At 39.4% G+C, this 19,952-nt stretch overlaps 1 protein-coding gene across 2 annotated transcripts in view; it reads right to left on the reverse strand.

Moving 5' to 3' along the window:
* Positions 1–101: 101 nt before the first annotated feature.
* Positions 102–19,952, reverse strand: part of LOC137293595 (eukaryotic translation initiation factor 4E transporter-like) — a 41,226-nt gene continuing 21,375 nt past the window's right edge. The window contains exons 5-23 of one of the 2 annotated variants that reach the window (XM_067824242.1): positions 16,914–17,067; positions 15,728–15,914; positions 15,410–15,437; positions 14,471–14,671; positions 13,940–14,085; positions 13,610–13,769; positions 12,570–12,791; positions 11,620–12,251; positions 10,007–10,126; positions 8,806–9,181; positions 8,318–8,424; positions 7,621–7,772; positions 7,381–7,456; positions 6,941–7,040; positions 6,262–6,425; positions 5,584–5,758; positions 4,526–4,924; positions 3,957–4,208; positions 102–3,579 (exon numbers count right to left, since the gene is read on the reverse strand). In XM_067824242.1, coding sequence (XP_067680343.1) covers positions 3,347–3,579; positions 3,957–4,208; positions 4,526–4,924; positions 5,584–5,758; positions 6,262–6,425; positions 6,941–7,040; positions 7,381–7,456; positions 7,621–7,772; positions 8,318–8,424; positions 8,806–9,181; positions 10,007–10,126; positions 11,620–12,251; positions 12,570–12,791; positions 13,610–13,769; positions 13,940–14,085; positions 14,471–14,671; positions 15,410–15,437; positions 15,728–15,914; positions 16,914–17,067 — 3,884 coding nt within the window. In that variant the 3' untranslated portion in view covers positions 102–3,346. Of the gene's footprint in view, positions 3,580–3,956; positions 4,209–4,525; positions 4,931–5,583; positions 5,759–6,261; positions 6,426–6,940; positions 7,041–7,380; positions 7,457–7,620; positions 7,773–8,317; positions 8,425–8,805; positions 9,182–10,006; positions 10,127–11,619; positions 12,252–12,569; positions 12,792–13,609; positions 13,770–13,939; positions 14,086–14,470; positions 14,672–15,409; positions 15,438–15,727; positions 15,915–16,913; positions 17,068–19,952 lie in introns of both variants that reach the window. The other variant, XM_067824235.1, reaches the window with a different exon arrangement.

Here is a 19,952-nt window from a genome sequence, read left to right on the forward strand (position 1 = left end):
GTACAATTACAACTTGTAATTTAACTTCTCGGAAAAATTATAGAAGAAGGTATCCATCTTTATGTATCCATTTTTTTTATTAAAATTTCACAGAACAGGAGTTATTATTTCATCATTTTTATTTATCTTTTTGGGTGTTTTTGTCGAAGCCAGTCTCTTTACAGAGAAAGGCTCCTCCAAACATTACATTCTCAATTCTTTTCTCAAGGACAGTAACAATATCATGTACAATGAGAAAAGAAATGACAGAGTAAGCACATAAATAAACTCTTCACATTGGAGTAATCATTGCTCACTTCAGTATCCACAGATCCTAATACACGTCAAAAATGTCCATGTTAGCTCAACTAACATTGTGTGTGTGGAAAAGTACTGTTGAGAGAATATTTAAGTGCTTGTTTTAACTTCTTTACCATAGTGCTCAGGCAAAGACTGGTAGAGAAACTGCAATGGAATCATTACAAGACAACAGAGAAAAGAAAAATAATTCTAGATAATCTTGAAGAAATCTACAGGAAATTTACAAATCACGAGGTAGGTGGGAACATGTACACCTTCAAATTTAATCTTCTGTTAGTTCCCTTATCAAAGCTTGCAGAAAACTAATTTTGAAAGGGCCACATATTTTGAAATTGACTACCAGCCAAGCTTGAGCACTGTGGAATTATCTTTGGAACACTCAGTTCAAGAGACGGCTAGAACATTGACAACAATGGCCACACGCCTACAGTTGCAGCATCAGCAGCTACTGCAGGCACGCCAACATCTACGTATATAGGTGGCCCACAAAACAATTAATACTGATGAAGACTTTTGGAAAACAGAAACCTGTCACTGGCAGATAAACTACATGTATATGGGATCACAAATCATTTGCCCAGTGTCCTGATCAAATTGATTTGGAAAATAGTCGATGCACTGCGCGGGAATCTGGAAAATATACTCTCATACAAAGTAGCACGTGCCTTGCCAAAAGTTCAGTAAGCCATGAAACATTTTACAGCAGAGGTTACAGCTAAGGAAAATCAGCGGACAAGTTCATTGTTGGAAGGAAGAAAAAGAAACGAATAACTTAAAAATTGATCAATTCAATATTCACCGGGAGACATAAGTGTACACTAGAATAAATTTCAACTTAACCAACAGTGGCAAGAATATAACTTCAAAATACATATTTGGAAATCAAAATAAAATGAAAGCTGAATATATAAAAAAAATTATTTTTTTTTAAAATAAACTCGAAACAGTTATTTTATCTTTGAAAAGTTTGTCACTAGAAAGAGTGTTCAGGTATCATAACCAATGTCAACAAAAGAGAATCAGGCAAATCTGTTTTCCAAAAGCTAGTTACAAAGAAAGTAACAGTAAATGATGGAGCAGATGCTACCAGTAACTACAACTGGACAACTGTAGGCGCAAAAATGCTGTTGTATGGCCAGGAAATGAAGTAATAGTTTATTCTATCCCACCTGGCACAACAACCTACTATAGGCGGTGCAGTAGTGGAACATTAATTGTAACAATGTCATGACAAAGAAATAACATTGGATGCTGCTTTTACCAAAAAAAAGTACGAGCAAGAATTGTTCACGACGAACGATATGATTTGAAGACGAACATTTTATGAGAAGAATGATTGATATGCCAAGAACAAAATGACTCTTTTTAATATTGTTAATTTGATCTGGTCATGTGGTCTCCTTCAAACAAGGAGCATCCATCCTTCCCCACACCTAATACACTACCAAGTCAGGTGGACATGCGGTAAGTAATCTTTGGAATACGGTTGCTCCTATTCAAGAGGAACACTCCATCTGGACCTTCTAGCAGTTGGCGGGAAGGAAGTATATACACAGACACAATAGATAAGATCAAGTTCTATTCACAAATGTGTGTGATAACTTAACACAAGACTGGTGCAGGTAGAAAGAAGATACACAAGTAAACTTCTACGTCATGTCCAACACTGTTCTCACAATACTTAAGCACATAATATACACCTGTTTCTTTGGCCAAGTCAGTTTATTTTTGCCGATGCAGAATCTACCTGCAGAAGGTCCAAGCACTGGGAGCACTGACCTTTCCACTCAAGCCAAATAAATTTCTCTGAAAATAGGTACAACTGCCCTCAAGGAGCTTCCAAGAAAATCCACCCTTACCATCATTTATACAAAAATATATGTCCACTCTCTCGTTCTCTCTCCATGTCACTCAGTATAGGGCAGTCAGTCAGTCATTCATCATGGTCCTGTCTAGACTTGCTAATGAATGTCACCCACACACTACAACCAGCCAGCACTATGCCTAAGTAAGAGAAGCGTGTATTCACATGGCAGTGTCACATATGTACAGACTCAACAGCACTAGGGCAAAGTCAAGCAGATAGAAGTTTCAAATTTGCACCAATATACAAGGAAAAAAAGCAGTGTTTGTGTAAAACAAAGAGTTGGAATGAACTAACGGGCTACAATGACACATAACAATAGCACACTGATGTAAATGATCTGACGATAAATACTAAACAAAATCGGAAGTGAATATGTCAAAAACATTTGTAAGACTGAAATTACCACAAAACTCTGGGGCACCAAGTTTCAACATAAACAAAATATACCACGTAACCAGGGCACAGATCACACAAACATCTACATCAAACACAACATGGTCAAGGACACAAAAAGGTCACCACTCTCAACATGAACGCTGACAAAGTCGTCACTACACAGAACAGATTTACATATGTATATATATTTACACAGAGAAATTCAAACACATACACAATAGACAATGAAGATGTTAAACATTGAAACTGGGAAAAAACATTCCATATACCCTTTCAAACCGCAATCCAGGAGAAACCTCTTCTGGCACAAACATGCACACATACACTGAGTAGCAAAAATCTAACACTGAAACTTAAATTAACATGGAACAAAGAGCAATGAGAAAGATGAGAGTAACCAGATGAACATTTCACTAATGATGACATTGATGTGACCAAAGTAACTTGTGGCAAACCTCATACAATATCCAGATATAACTATACCTCACATTCACAAAAAACCTTCTTCATGTCCTTACAGGAAACAAAACACCATCATCACACCAGCAGAAAACGAACTGAAGAAACCAACTGAAAGTACATCGTATCTATTTACAGGTGATGCTCATCACTCAACATAATAAATAAGAGTAACAGAAAAGTCATATTACATTTTTTTTTACAAATGACAAATCAAACGACAAAACAATTTACAGGTGCCTCCTTGAATAGTCACAGGTGGCCTGGCCCAAGCCAAACTCACATGGAAGATAACAAAGCAAAGTTTAACACAGAACAGGTGAGCTAGGTTCCCTCCAAGTCATCCAGGGTCAGGACTTTCTGTCCTTGGGTTGGGAGAGGGGGCATGGTCGGCATGTGATTCTTAAGGACGTCCGAGCTGAACCACTTGAGAATGTTGGGGTCTGATGCAGTGGATGTCTTGGTTATGTTGTTGTTGCCATTGAGAGCCGCTTGACTGGTGATGAACTGGGCTGGACTTGTACATGACAGGTTGGGAGATAGGGGGCCATTCACACCTGAAATATTTAAGGAAATGCGATTTAGCAAAGCCATACTCTTATTAAGACAGAAAATTGTTTGGACATAATTATCATTGTCAACAGGAATGTTCAGTTTCTGTCTCATACTGAAATTGATTGGATTTACTGATCCACGCTTTGTCATAAATGCTTCAAAACATAATCTTTTTGAGAGACATTTCAGAAGTTGTGACATACAATATTCCTAAACTTAATAGAAAACAACACTCATTTTGCGAGTGCAACATTCAACAACAGATTCAAATACCATTGTCAAGCTTCTCAAACACAAATTGAAAGTGTAATATTTGTTTCATGCTAGTAATCTATATCACTGTTCATCATAATGTTTGATTAAGCAGATATGAACTCACTTAGTTTCTGGCCCCCTCCAGGTAGGATCTGTGGGGACAGGGCTCTTCCTAAGACAGCGTTGATGGCAGGGTTGCCAGTTACCCCGAGACCCATGTTTGTACCAGCAGTGCTGCGTGGATTTACGATCTGGGGGACAATACCGGGGTAGCGCACACCCTGAAGACGGGGGTCCACCATTCGCTGCTGGGCCTGCTGGATGGCGGCTAGCTGATTCAGTTGGTTGATCTGGCTCAGTGGGTTTAAGTTCAGGCCTTTGGGAGATAGACAAGAGCAGAGTGAATTTCACACAAAACAAACACACCAATATGATGAAATTCATCTAAACATGTACCATACCAAAACTGCATAAGTGCAATAAACTTAAACTCAATGTTAGATCTCATTTTATCTCATCATTTACACATCACAATTTTCCTGACAGTCCAAATTGTCTGTTCTGCTGTACACTGATGTGATGAATAGAAACATTTGCTTTTTTCTAAAGGGAGTTCCTCTCATGTCGTGTCGGCAAGGAGAATAAGACTACTCCTCCCATACACTCAACACATGCTGCCTAACTGTGACATACCTCTTGCAGCTGCTGTACTCTGCTGCATCATCTGCTGCATGAGCAGTGCATTGGCTGCACCTGCAGCATGTACATTGGGTGGGGCCACGTTAGACTGTACTGGCATGCGTCCTGTGATGGGGATACCGAAAGGAGCGTTTGAGCCGACACCAACTGGGCGTCCAGCTAATGGGGTGTTCACAACCTGGCGTGCTGCTGCAGCTGCTGCTGCCGATTGCTGTTGCTGTATTCGCTGTTGCTGCTCCAGCACCTTGGCCATGTCCAAAGCGGCTAGGTTTGACGACCCCACAATTGCCCTCTGACCACCATCAGCGGGTCGGACAGGTGTGGATGCAGCCCCTGGGCCTCCTGTGAGTGGGCGGAACTGACTGGGTGTACTGGCAGGTGTCTGGGGTAAAACTGTTCCTAGGCAAGCAATATTATGTTGAAGGTGATATTGCACAACAATGGACATAGTCTAGACTCTCATAATAATAGATTACATTATTTCAAATATTTGTTAATAAGAAACAATTCTGTCATCTACCAGCAGTGCTGAGACAAAATTGGCTGCATTATGTCTAAAACTTTACTTTGTTGCTTATATATAAAGAAACAAAACAACAAAAAAAGATACACAGTGGAAGCTGTCAAAACAGCATTTGTCCAATCCAGCAAGTTGTCAACACTGGCATAAAATCTCAGTCCCATCCATATCTTGTACATTTATCATCAGCTCTACAGTCCAGCACATTGTCTAAACAGGACTATTTCTTCAGTTCCAACGAGTGCCGGTTTAGACAGCTTCCACTGTATCTTTTTTGCTGTTTTGTTTTTTCTTTGTTTCCTCTTACAATGGACAAAACCACTTAAGGCACTTACACACATTTTGATCTAAATCTTGACTAATGCCATATGTGCATCTAATTGAGACCATGAATGAGCTACTACAAGCATGGTCTTCATGCACTGACGTCATGGGGAGAAAACAACATAAAATTTTTTTAAGTCAATAGTTTATTTGGATACCTACTGCCAGATGTCTGGGGACAACTCAGACATTTAGGGTTGAGTCTCACCTTTCACAATGGGCCTGCCTGGGACTGGTGTTGAGTTAGCCACTGTCTGGACTTGTATGGGAACACTGCCCTGCATCATTCCCTGACCGACCACGGGGCGTGATGACTTGTCTCCTTGACCCAGGATCGGGGTTGACTTGTTGCCAGACTGACCACTGATACCAGCCAATTTCAGCTACACAGAACAGCAACATTCGACAATACATTTGTCAATATATACACAAGCATGTATGTTTTGAATACTGTCGTATGCAGCATTCAGCAATATTCCTGCTTCATGACGTCAGTCTGAGAATAATTTCTAGTCTAAACCAGAAATTCCAGAGACTGACAATGCGAAGAAGGATAGAGGTGATTGAGGTGAATCAGAATGTAACAGCGAAAGTGTAAAAGAATCACACTTTCTAGCACTACTCTATTTGTTTTCATATTTTTGTGAGGTCTTTGATTCTTTTAAAATTATGACAACACTTTGATGAAAGGCACAAACAATGCCATCAGTCGTCCCTTGTGACGACTGATAGTTAACTGTGCTACAACCTCCACATAGGATGAGGAAATCCTATCACACATCCACATCCTATAGCATTGATGCTGGTTTGGGGAGGAACATAGAACAAGTTTAACTCTTATGACTACTGACATCACAGATCTTGTCCAGAATCGTGTGATGGTTACCTTTTCTTCAAGACTAGTCATGGGCTGGTTGGGTTCAGCATTAAAGTCAATTCCTGGCAGAGAAGCAATCTCTTCTGCATCTTGTCTAGCACGTTCATCAGAGTGATACTTGTCAGATGAGTGGGAGTCATTAGCTCCATCTGTGGGACTCCCATCCAGGTCATCTGGAAAATGAAGGAAAGCTGAGTTATTTCTTCTACTGTCACAATGAGTAGTATTCTGGTTACATCACAGCATGCTGGCTTGATGTGGGAGGAAAGCTCAAACTGATGGTCTTCGACACTGGTGGTGAAGGACATAGGACAAGGAGAAATGTAAGTGTGAATCTGATATTCAAATGTATCATCACTAGTTTGCCAAGCCTTGTGTATTTAAGTCAGTGCCTGTGACCCTCTCATATGAAGGATGTATATATTTAGTAGATAATCATTACCTCAACAATATTTCAATAAAAATGTCAATGAATAAGAGACACACATATTTCCCAACTGTATCCATTTGCTGAAATATCAATATTTGGGCGTGCAAGGTAATATGTCAGAAAACACATTTTGTACAAAACTGTAACAAATATTATTTGTAAACCACATACAAGCTCCAAAATTAAAACAAAGCAAAACTAGTTTTTCTTATGTGTACAGAAGTTATCTTAAAACAAAACTGGGGAAGAAAGGATCACCATGGTCAAGGTCTTTTGTGCCCTTCTCCTTCTCACTGGCTCGATCTGAGTGCATCTTCCTGATGACAGATGTCGGGGTAAACGCTGCAGACATGGTGGACTGGAAATAAACAGAATAAGAAATATACTGTCACAAAACAAATCATGTCTGCATTTGGGCAGATTTCTACAAATATGGTAGGAGAAAAGAGGATAAATCTGAATAAATGTCAAAACTTAAGGTAAGAGAATACAAATACTGTAGGAGCAACTGTTTGTAACACGTTTCTTAGTAGTCATATACCTACTTCTTGGGAGGCTGACACTTTACACTTTCATCATGTGTGCTAGAAGGGATTGTAGCATAAGGCTGTTGTGAATAATGATGTCAAACAAAACAGCATAACAAACTGCATTTTCAGACAATTCATTCAGAAATTATTCAAGCTGTTTTCACTTACTTTGCCCTGATTCACAGCAGTAGGTGTGGTCGGCATGGGAGAAGGATTGGCTCTGTTCTGGTTGGGAGAACGGGCTCTGAAACAGTGCAGTCGATACATTCATCATCTGTCTCTACATTAAGTAAAATATTTAAGAAGTCTTCAATTTCATGCTCTATTTAATTCATATCTTCCAAACATTCTCAGAAGGACTATCATGTAAAGGCAGTTTCTCAGTCTGTAATGGGATGATGCCCATACCTCTCCTGTTGCTTCTTGAGGAATCGCTCCTTCTGATCTTCCAACTGTTTCTTGATGAGCGCAGACTGCATGATTGCCTGAGTGTGAGCTATCAGTTCCTGGGGGCTTGGTACACGAGCAACACTCTGGGGACGAATGTTGGCTGAGGCCGTCTACAACATCACAATCAGATATGTGATGACAATCTTCAAACTGTCATGAAAAACCATACAATGTATTTGATGCGCCAAATTCAAATAAATAATTAGTAGAACATGGTTACTATCAACAACAAGAGGCCAGAACAACAAGTTTGTTATACACCTGTTTGTAATTACACACGTACACTTGGAAATGTTCACCATCTTGGATGAAACATACAATACATGCAGAGGTCACTTTACAACATTGTGGGGGATGCATATTTTCAAGAGAAAAGTGAAATACATCATATTGCCTCCACTGAATGAACAGGATATAACGAATATTTTTAATGAAAATATAAAATATGACTAGGCTTACATGTTTTCTTTAACACTATTAGGCACTGTACACAGATTAAAATTACCAATTAAATGTATTTACCTGGAAAAATAAGTTGTAAATGGCCATCAGCTCCTGTTGAGCTACTGCTGACAGCCTAACTTCAAAGAATTTTATGCCTTGATTAGAAGAACTGTATCTGAACAGTCAACACAGGCAAGTAAATTAGACTTACAGTTAGAGTATTCGCTGTTAGAGGATGACTAGCAAGAGATCGGGCGAGTTGTGCGGGGTGGATTGGTGATGGAGCACTCAGGTGCATTGGTGGCTGTTGACTAAACACTGCAATAGAAACATTCAGTGAAATTTCCAGCTGAGTTCTTATGTGAACAATAAATAACTTAGAACCTAACAAGAGTCACTTTGATGACTTTTTAAGTTCAAAACAAATGGTGTATATTTAACCATCAAGAAATACATCTGAATATTCTATCTTTATGCACATTGGCAGAAGTTCAATGTGACTGTAACTAATTACAGTACAATATAACACAGGCCTGTGATTAACAGCATTAGCATCGATATGCACAATTGGGAACCAAGTCACTGAACCTACCACCCTCTCCCATAAGTCGAATCATTTCACAAGCATGGGTTACTGGAGGCCAATATTCTTACCCAGACCTTCATGGGTAGAAGGCGACTAGACCAAGAATAACTTACTGATGGGTGATGGAATCTTTGCTCCTGAAATCTGCTGTGGTGTCTGCACCTGCTTGGGCATCAGGCTGGGGGGTAGAGACTGTGGAGCAGGAGAGACAACACGCGGTGTGGAGGGGTTAGTCATGAGGGTGGGGATAGTTGGGGAGGGAGAAGGAGGCTTTGTGATGATGGTGGGATTCTGTTGGATGAAGTTAAGTATGGGGTCTTGAGTTATAGCCCGAGGTGTCTGGGGTTGAGGGGGTGGGATCATTGGTTGAGGAGGTTGCTGGGGTTGTGTGTGGGTTTGGGGTGGCTGAGGTGCAGGCTGACGCTGCTGCATCTGTTGAAGAGTTTGTTGTTGGATGTGGAGCTGTTGCTCTTTGTTCCTCATCAAAGCCTGAAAGAAACAGGTATCAAAACATCAATAAATATGAAAACGACTAACACCTTCAAAATAATTTAGTAATTTACCAATCTGGATATATTTTGGAAGAAGATGATTTGACTTATTATTGATGAGCAGTGTATGGGTGAAACATGATACTTGCTTACATACAAAGAGGGTAAAAACAAAACAAACTGAACTCTTGAAACACGAACAGTACAGAGCAAAAGACGCTCAAGAACAGAATGGCTTTGAACATTTTTGGTTTCAAATAACAAAACGTAAACTTCAAACACAGTGAACTCCCATTGTCTTTGGTTTATTTACATTTTCAAACATACTTATACGCCAAACAATCCTCACTGCATTCCTTTAACCTGGAATTCCCACCTTTCAGACCATTGTTGCTGGCTATTTGCACACAAATAGATACATTACACTGTAGTACTGACAGGATGTTTTTCTGGATGTGTTCATTGGGAACATCACTGACTCATCCACGACCAGCATTCTTCCACTGGTGGTAATGGGGGGGTACACCGTATTATCAACCAAAGACCACACTTTTGCTTGTGCTTTGTTTACAGATTTTTGGAACTTAGCAAGCAAAATAAAATTCAAAAACCTTTACAGGACATTCATTCAGAATCTTCCTTACTCTTTGAACTATTTCTGAATACATTTTCACTTCACAATTTTCTTTTCACACACTTAAACAAGTAAACTAAAAATATTTACCAATTCGAAATTCTTCAAATTCTTATGATTATACTATCTATAAAACAAAGGACTAACAAATGTGTGGGCTGTAAGAAAAGTGAGTAAACCATTACTAACCGCTGCTCTCCTCACCTGCAGGAAGTCATTATTGTTATTATGCAGCTGGAGATTGTGAAGCTGTTGTTGAAGTGGGGACATTGAGCGTCCATCAGGGGTCATCATCATTTGACCACCCATCTGTCATACATAGCCACAATATAATAGTGAAAAAAAGGTAACCATTCTCTTGTAATGCTGAAAAGAATTATGAAAAGGATATCCAGTTGTGCTTAAGCTAATCTCTTGTTTTGTACTGCACTACGCAATATTCCAGCTACATGGCAGCAGTCTGTAAATAAATGAGTCTGGTCCAGACAATCAAGTGATTAACAGTGTGAGCATCGATCTACGCAGTTGGCATACGATGACATGTGCCTGACCTCCTGATCCCTTTAGTGGCCACTTACGACAAGCATGTTCCTGAAGACAAATTCTACCCCAGATCATCATGGGTAAAGTTTAGGCCACAAATCACATTTGGTGAACTAGGCCTTGTCAATAATGAAGTCTAGAAACAAAAGCAGCTGGCTGAATTACGTCAATCAAAAGAATTGCCTTTGAAACCAAATTACTTTGACACTATCGCCAAAGTGCTAATAATTCATATCAAATCCATTTCTTCATTCAATCAAATATGTATAAAGGCATTTTTATTTTTGACAATATTTTGGCCTATATTATATACACTGGGGCACATGTACACATTTTAGCTTATCATTGATGCAACTAAAGAGTCATTTGCGCTTATGAATTGCCTGAAATTGATAATTGAAACTTTAAGAAAAATAGCTCCAGAGAACACGAAAGCTGTTGCAGTCAGTGTTGTCAGTCTTTGGCCAACTGATTTCAATTAGAAGTTGTGTACAGGATATTCTTAAAGGGCATTCCAAGAGACAGAACTCTATGGGGTTCGCTTGAAATAATGTTTGGGTCGGTAGTGGGCACAAGTGAGTGGTGTAGTTTTACACCACACTCAGTCTGTAAATAATTGAGTCTGGACGTAACAATCTAGTGATCAACAGCATGAGTCTTAATCTGCGCAACTAGAAACCAATGACATGTGTCTACCAAGTTAGTGAGCCTGACCACCCGATTCTATTAGTTGCATCTAATGACAAACATGGGTTACTGAAGATCAATATTCTAACCCAGACCTTCATCGATGAGAGAGCATGAGAGCCGGTTGAATGCAACTTTGCATTAATTCATTCAACCTTTTTGATTTGATATTGTAATCTAAATATGTGATTTCTATCTATGCTCTATCTATGTGTAATTCATATTAAACGTCACACAAGCTAACTTCAGGACTGCTGTATGCCATATTTCACCACCATTTCCAGTAGATAAGTAAAAATTCACATGGACAATTCGCTTGACACAGACATTTGACTGACTCAGTGGGACATGCTTCTGTCAGCAGCATCTCAGATACATCACTGCCTCCTCAACAGATTCACTAAGCCTGGAACAGACAAGCTAGAGCCCACAAGTACACCATGCTGACTCACAAACTCAACCACCGCCATCCTCGTAACTTGATCATGGAAAATATCTGTATTTATTGTTGTTGCCCTCCTATGATAGGAACCCCTACAGCCCTGTGTCACAGAAGCTAAACTGAGACAGACCTGAACGTGCTTAGATGCCTCCTGTTGTGGTGGTGGTGGTGGCACCTGATGCTGCTGCTGCTGTTGCTGCTGTTGTTGTTGCTGCTGCTGCTGTTGCTGCAGGTGATGCTGTCCGACTGCAGCTGCTGCTCCAGCTTGCATCATACTCAGGAGTTTGTTGAACGCTGTCAAATCCCCATCGTCACTAGTCTTTGTCTCTTGCGGTGCCTGATGTTGATGATGGTCATGCTGAGGATGTTGTTGAGGGAGATGTTGCTGTATGTGCTGTGGGTGTTGCTGTACATGTGGGTGCTGTTGTACTTGTGGATGCTGCTGAAGATGTTGCTGTGGGTGTTGCGGGTGCTGTTGCTGTAGATGTTGCTGTGGATGTTGTTGATGCTGGTGGGTTTGTGGCTGCTGCTGCTGCTGTTGCTGTTGGTGGTTCTGGTGTTGTATAGGGCTCATATGATGCGTGGGACTGCCTTGATGGAAGTCTGCCTCAAGTTCTGCCAATGTCTTCACTTTACGTGAAGGTCCACTCATAATAGCTGGACTGGCAGTTCCACTGGAGGAGTTGGAATCACGGCCCCGAAACAGCATAGCTTTCAGCTGAGCTTCAGCATCCTGGGTGCTGAAGTTACCACTGTTTACAGCTGAAATAGATAGTAAGGCACCATTTGATAAGCAATCAACACAAGAAGATTAAAAACAGACAGGAAGAAATGAAAAAGGTTAAGCAAGTTGGAGTAGCCCCACTAATATCCCTGGCCATGAATCCAAACTTCAGCTGTACAACATTTTATGAAGCGTATTCATGACAAGAATACAACACCTGCATCAAATATGCACTGCTTCTCTCCCATAAACAAATGACCTATTAGCCAAATCCAGAAACAATCCACTGGTATACTGTAAAGTTACTAAACAATTTCGATAAGACACAACATCAAGCTATTCAGTGCAGGACTTACAAGTATTAGACTTTTCCAGGTGTCCACTGTTCATGAAGAGGGCATTGAGAAGAGGATTACTGGGACTATTCTTCCTCTGATTCATTGCTTCCAAGTGTGCTTGTTTCTCTTCCATGGTCATGGGGTACTGCTGGTAGAAATTGCCTGGCTTCCCATCATATATGTGGGTGGGGGCTGGTGGTGGCGATGGTATCACTGGGCTTCGCGATCCATCAATGATGTCTGTAAACACATACACATAAATTTCACTCACAAAAGTAAAAAGTCTTCACATGTAAATGATTAAGCACAATCACTTAGAAGAAATTTTAGAAAAGGTGCTAATTTATGGCACAGCCTTGCTAATGATGTCAACAAGGACAATGTAGGTTGAAATAAAAATAAATATGAATAAAAGAGTGCATGAGTTCAGTTTTACGCTGCACTCAGCAATATTCCAGCTAATGTAAATAATTGAGCCTGGACCTGACAGTCTAGTGATCAACAGCACGAGCATCGATCTGCTCAAGTGGGCACCGATGAAACTTGTCATACAAGTCTGACCACCCAATCCCATTAGTTGCCTCTTACGACAAGCAGTCGCATTATATGGCAAGCATGGGTTGCTGAAGGCCCATTCTACCTCATACCCTCAAGGGACTAAAAATAAAAATGTGAAAAAAAACAAAAAAAACAGTTATTTTTGTTAAAGGACAAGTCATGATATGGGAAGTTTTGGGCAAATTGGAAATATAGAGAAAAATCTTTAAAATGTCAAGAATCCCTATTTCATTCTAGCAATTTGAAAGATTTGTAGTCCATCTACAAACATAAGCAAATTCATGGCTGATATTTTGCCATACTTCTTCATGTTGTTGAAAAATGGGAGTCTTTTTGCACTACAAAATCTAATTCTTTAAAACAAGTCTGTCAATTTTTACAAATTCTGAAATGTTTGCCAAATTTTCTATAACATTGTGAAACTGGACCTATAGTACCTTTACTTATATCTAATGAGAACATGCATATGAATCTCTATAACACAAACAATGAAGTCTTACCATTCAAGTAATTGAACTCCTCATTGATTGATGACCTGCGACTGTTGTCCTTGCTGTGGCCGTGAACAAGTTGTTGCTGTTGTTGCTGTTGTTGCTGTTGGAACCACTGGCTAAATCGGCTGCCTTGGGCATTTACATCCTGCTCGACTGTTTGTTCATCCTGAAAAGTAATGTATTTTATAAAACTTGATTAACAGACCATCTACATTACTTTAGTTACCTTCACTCATTCTTTTTCATATGTTGCAAAATAAAACACCTCTTTTCATTACATCATATTACAGCAAACGTCATGACAGAAAAGTAATGAAGCATGTTTATTATACTTACCAACAGTAGACTGCTGTTAACTTTAAAGAAGTCATTAAAGTCAAAGAGTGCAGAGTTTGATGGTGAGGGCCGAGTTTCGTGGTTCACTTCAGGTGAACTCGATTCGTTTGTCTCTAGGCTTCCATTTCTATCACCAACACTGATACCTGAAAAAATTACAAGAATGAATTACAGAATTATCTTCAAAAGTATCATGTGTGATGTGTATGTATGGTTGGTGTGTTGCCATCAAATAAAGACAGCAAAAAATGTAAAAACACACATACTGAACAGCAGAAGACATGCAACTCTAGTTTTTGTCAAGTTTTTAAATAACAAATATGAACAATTACATTTATGAAATTTCATTTTTCGAAACTTGTGTTTCTTTTGCTGTTCAGTATAGGTGACAGATTATTTTCCATCTTATACAGTAACGCCTTGTTAATCGCAATAAGTGAACTTATTAGTCTTGACTAAAATGATTCGGGATTAACATGTCATGGGTGGAGTAATGATGGAATAGATACACTGTTCTTGGTCACATCATACCTGTTTTGTCATTAGACTCAGCAGGTGCTTCATCCCCACACTCTTCCTCCTCAATGATTAACCCTTCTCCATGCCCCGTGTCTTCCTCTGGTTCCTTCTCAAAGCCTCGTAGTTCAATGGTGTCAGACTGACTGGTGGGGCCAGCAGAGAACCATTCTGGTTCTTCTTCCTCTACAAACCTTCCTCTTCTATTTCCTCGGTCTGATAAGAAAGGTAATCCCTAGCAGTAGTATATTGTCTTGTCTGCAGCATATACATGACCAGTTCATGGCACCAATGGATTGACTACACAAGGCAACATAGGAGAAGAACTTTAAAATGATCACATCTGAGTTCCATATGTTGTTCCATCAATCTGTGACCACAGGGGATTGATGTATTCTGAACAAGAATCCAGATAAGTGTATATATATTTTTAAGGCAGTCAAACCAAAAGAGACTAAGAGACAAAGTTTTTTTTCTGCAGTGGTCACATGATCCTTTTACAAACCTGAGCATAAAGAATAGCTTGTGTGTTTATCCTGTCCTGGAGCAAGGACCAGAACAGAAGTAACATGATCTACATTTGTGAGAGTCAGTGATTCAGCATTGTTCAACAGAAGATGTAGCAATATTCCAACACTATCTGGTGTGTTTTAGCATTTGAAGACATACACCAGAAACCAAACAACAGTTAAATAACATTACAGCACTGCTACATCTATTACATCAGTTGGCATGTTAGCATATCACATCCCTTTAATATGTAGTCAGTTTGTTGCTTTCTGTGACATCTGACCTAGTCCTGGCATTTCAAATTCTGAATTTTTTATGTTGAAGACATTACTAGTTACATCTGGTAGCGTCACCAGCCATCAATGTGATGCGAGAATAACCTCTAGGTTACACTCTAGATCAGTAATTGAGGAAGAACAACTCAACTGAGAATAAACTACTTACTGTCTCTTGAAAATCTGTTGTAGTTGGACTGAAAAGAAAGCAGAGTCTGTTGTAAACTTTGTCTTCTCTCAAAAACCTAAAACTCAACAAAGGAGCCAGACACAACATGTAAGTTTTTGAAAAACCAAGACCAATTTTCAGTGAAAAGGAACAAATTACCAACAAATGGAATAATTAACAAAATTTGAAATAAGTTGACTCCTTATACAGAAAAATGACTTACAATGCCAGCTACAAAATGTCCTTTAACTGACTTTTAATAAGAAATATGCCCTCAAAACCACCAGGAAATTACTTAGGGTAATAAGTAATATTTACTCTGTTATTGTCATAGGAGCTGCTGTGATAGCGGTCACTCCTCTCAAACGTTCTTTCTGTAGAATTGCCAGTCCCTCGTCGATCATCTCTATCATAACGGTCCCTGACACCACGGTACTCCCTCTCACGTCCTTGATCACGGTCTATAGTGATCCGTCCACTCCCAATTCTCCTTTCTCGTCTGTCCCTGAAACACGATCATATTCTACATCTGCAAACTTCTTTGCTCAAGAAGTGAAACAAACACAAATAGTCAAAATGTGACTACTAGAACAACAGTCCAAGAAGATTAAAACTGCAAACTTCAAAATGTGTGCTAAGATAGGTTTCAGTAATTGCCAATACATTCAGGTTTTGGAAGTAATACGAAGTATACGAAGGGGAAATTTTCAAAATATACCCATAGGTAAAAAAATCAGCATGATTAAACGAATCAGTTGTTCTAAACAAAATATTGACGTTTCCCTAGATCTTTTGGCTTTGGTTATTCAACATTCCAGCTGTAATCACCGGGGCTGTCAATAATCACAAGAAGTAACCAGTGATTGGTAATTCTCTTCCCACAGAGGTTACTTGTCATATCTTCCTACAAACCTCTGTTCTGATACTGCCATATTTCCAGGTTCTTATAAAATCCACTAGCGGCAAAAAATGGCAGCAAATTTCACTCCATTTTGTCTGTCCAATCAGAACATGTGTTACATCGACTTAGATTCAATTTGACTAATGCAAGCAATGTGGAGAAACAAATATGACATGACTGAGTTCTGTCCAGAAGAAACATTTGAGTATCGCCCTCGGGCAGAGAATCTAGTTTTCACAATGCATCCAGAAAATACCGAGATCTTGCAAACAATCACTTTTGAAACAAGGTCGCTGATTGCACTACTAAATCTGATTGCCTCCAATCACGAGTCTTGAATACTCGCACCACAAAAGGGTTGTATTAGAACAGAGGTTATGTAGAAAGATGCGACAAGTAACCACTGTGGGAAGAGAATGGTGATTGGTATTCTGTGCAAGGTTCCATACCTCATTGTACTATGCAATTAAAAAAGGGCAAATTCCTGACTACAGATTCTTTTGACCTATTTTAACACCACTGACTCCAATGGGAGGTATATCATGAGTAACTGTTCATGAAAAGTGATTACTGCAGTTCTGCCAACAGAAATAGCCAACACACCTGTCTCGATCTCCTCCATCCTTGAAATCTGCAGGACAGCTCACTTGTCTCCCTAGGGAGGATGTCTGACTCACATGACATCCTGTACCAAAGCTCCTCCGCTGAGGACTCAACACAATTCCATCTCGTTCCTCCTTGAGTCTCTCTCGGGGATCTAAACAAACAATACAACTATACAGTATTATTCAGGCACCTTGTATGTTAGGATATTTGTTGCTGCCTTACCTGTCACTTCTCCCTAATTCTAAAACCACAAAACAATGATCAGACAAGCCAACCTCAAAGTGCTGCAAGTAGTAGTTTCAAGGATCATAAGTAAAAAAAAAAAGTAGTTTGACAGTAAAATTAGTAGTCAATTAAATTCTAATAATCATGATATATGCAGAGAAAGATAATGACACTAATCAAGAGTAAAGCTTTAATTTGAAATACCTCGTAAAGCAGATTTCCCAATGATCAGTACTACATCTCTTCAGTGTATTTCAAATACAGATTTTTGTCTACATATTCAAACTTGAAGGAATTTTCTTCAATATTCATAGGACTTCTAACGTAAAAATTTGAGGCTAAAATCCACAGTAACTACGATTTTATCGTAGAGGCTGGCATCTATGAATGAGTGATTTGATATAACTATTAACCATGTAGAATCAATGTATCATTTGAAATACATATGGAATGCATATATGCTCAGCTTTCTAAATAAAGATATCTCAACCAATTCTTCTTCAGAGGAGGTCCTCCTTTAAGTACACTTAAGCATAAGGCCAACTCCAAAGAATGGGGTTGGGAGTGACATTGTGTCTGCCAAAATGAAACCCATTTCATGTGGAATTCCTCAATCGATAAACAGATTAAAATCACACCCGATCACATGACACACTACACCCATCAGGCGAGGACACGAGTCAGGATCAGGGGTCAAACAATGGCCAAGGTAACATGAAGACAATGTCATCAATGTCTCCTACACCAGCAACATACTCTTTCTGAATATGTCTACTAATTATGACTACAATACATCAATGTTTGGGTGTACATATGGCAGAGTGGAAGGAGAGTATTATAAGGTTTTACAGTTTTGCTCCACAAAAGAGCACTACCACCAAATTCAGTCGAATTTGCTGCCATGGAAACACAAAAAATATTTTATTCAGAAATCCAAACCTACCAAAAGACACTGTATACAACCAGACCTGTCTATGTGCCAGCTGTGATGAAGAAACTGACTGGTTTTAAAGTTCAGCTACAGGAAAGAGCACAAGAACCAATTTCAATTGAGGTCGAACTTGCCATGGAGAAAAACGCACGCACGCACGCACGCACGCACGCACGCACGCACGCACGCACGCACGCACGCACGCACGCACACAACAAAAAAAACAAAAAACAACAACTTTATTCAGAAATCCAAACGTACCAAAGGACACCAGTATAGAACCAGATCTATCTATGTGCCAGGTTCAGTGAAGAAACAGTGACCAGTTTTAAAGGTCTGCTCCACAAAAGAGCACAACCTCCAATTTCAGTCAAAACTGTTGTCACTGAAACCGCTAAAAAACAAAATTCACACACTGGTGTAATCCCCAAAGACACATCTAGGGATGAACATGTGTACCAAGTTAGATAAAGTTAAAGTTTGGGAGATCTGCTTCATACAAGTTGACATCCTCAAAGCCACAGCCCAAGTCATGTTTCCATGGAAACCTCAAAAAGTAAAATTCTGGGTCTCAACCCCAAAAGGCACATCTAGGGATCATGCTTGACATGTGTACAAGTTTGATGAAGCCAGCATGTGTAGTACAGGACATCTGCTCCAGCCAAGATGACATCCTCATCATCAGTGATAGTCACAGCCTAAGTCATGTTTCCCTGGAAACTACAAAAACTAAAATTTCTACCTGGGTCTACCCCCAAAAGGGCACATCTATGGATCATGTTTGACATGTGTACCAAGGTTAGGCTTGGTCAGGCTATCATGAATAGTTTAGAAGATATGCTTCAGACAAAGTATGATGGACACACTGTCATACAGAGAGATGGAACTTGTTTCTATATCCTATCACCTGCAACTTCATTGTTGAAGGGGATAATAAGTTGTTGCCATCAAAACACCAAACCCACCAAAAGGCACCAGTACACCACCAGATCTATCCATGTGCCAAGTTTGGGGAAGAAATAGAGAACGGTTTTAAAGTTCTGCTCTGTAAAGGAGCACTACAACAAATTTTAGTCGAAGTCAAACTTGTTGCCATAGAAACGCCAAAAATATTTTTATTCAGAATTCCTAAACTACTACAAGGCACCAGTACACCATTAAACCTATCCATATGCCATGTTTAGTGATGAAATAGTGAACAGTTTTAGAGTTCTGCTTCCGAAAAGAGCAATACCACAATTTCAGTCAAAGTCAAACTTGTGGCTATGGAAATGACAAAACATTTTATTCAGAATTCCGAAACTTCCAAAAGGCACCAGTACACCACCAGATCTATCCATGTGTGAAGTCCAGTTATGAAATATTGAATGGTTTTAGAGTACTACACCAGAAAAGACAAATGTGCATGGACAAACAGACTGAGTGCATTTTAATTAGGAAATGTAGTTCACTCTACCCAATGTGTTTTCTAATAAAGTATAGTTTTGCCCTGAACTATTATAATTAAAGCAGAAGGACAGTGGTAAACCATATGGGACAATATGAATATCACATTTCCACTACCAACACAATTTAAATTTGTACATACAGATGAAGTTGACTAGTTGAGCGACATTTCATGACTGCATTGTGGGAATGTCAACACTGCTTATGTTCCCGTTTCACTTGAAAATTGTGAGTTGAACTATGAGACGCTTCATCTGTCAGAAAACATAATGTTTCCACCAGTGATCTTAGCTGAGTGACACAAGAGCAAACCAAGAACTGGGATACAAATTACAAAGGAGCAGTTTACTGCAACAGGCTGTACAGGGCAATGACAAATGACATACACCATGACATCAGTTTCATTGTGACATAATGCAAAAGTGTTCAATTTT

This window comes from Haliotis asinina, chromosome 1 (assembly GCF_037392515.1).
Source record: "Haliotis asinina isolate JCU_RB_2024 chromosome 1, JCU_Hal_asi_v2, whole genome shotgun sequence".
Taxonomy (NCBI): Eukaryota; Metazoa; Mollusca; class Gastropoda; order Lepetellida; family Haliotidae; genus Haliotis; species Haliotis asinina.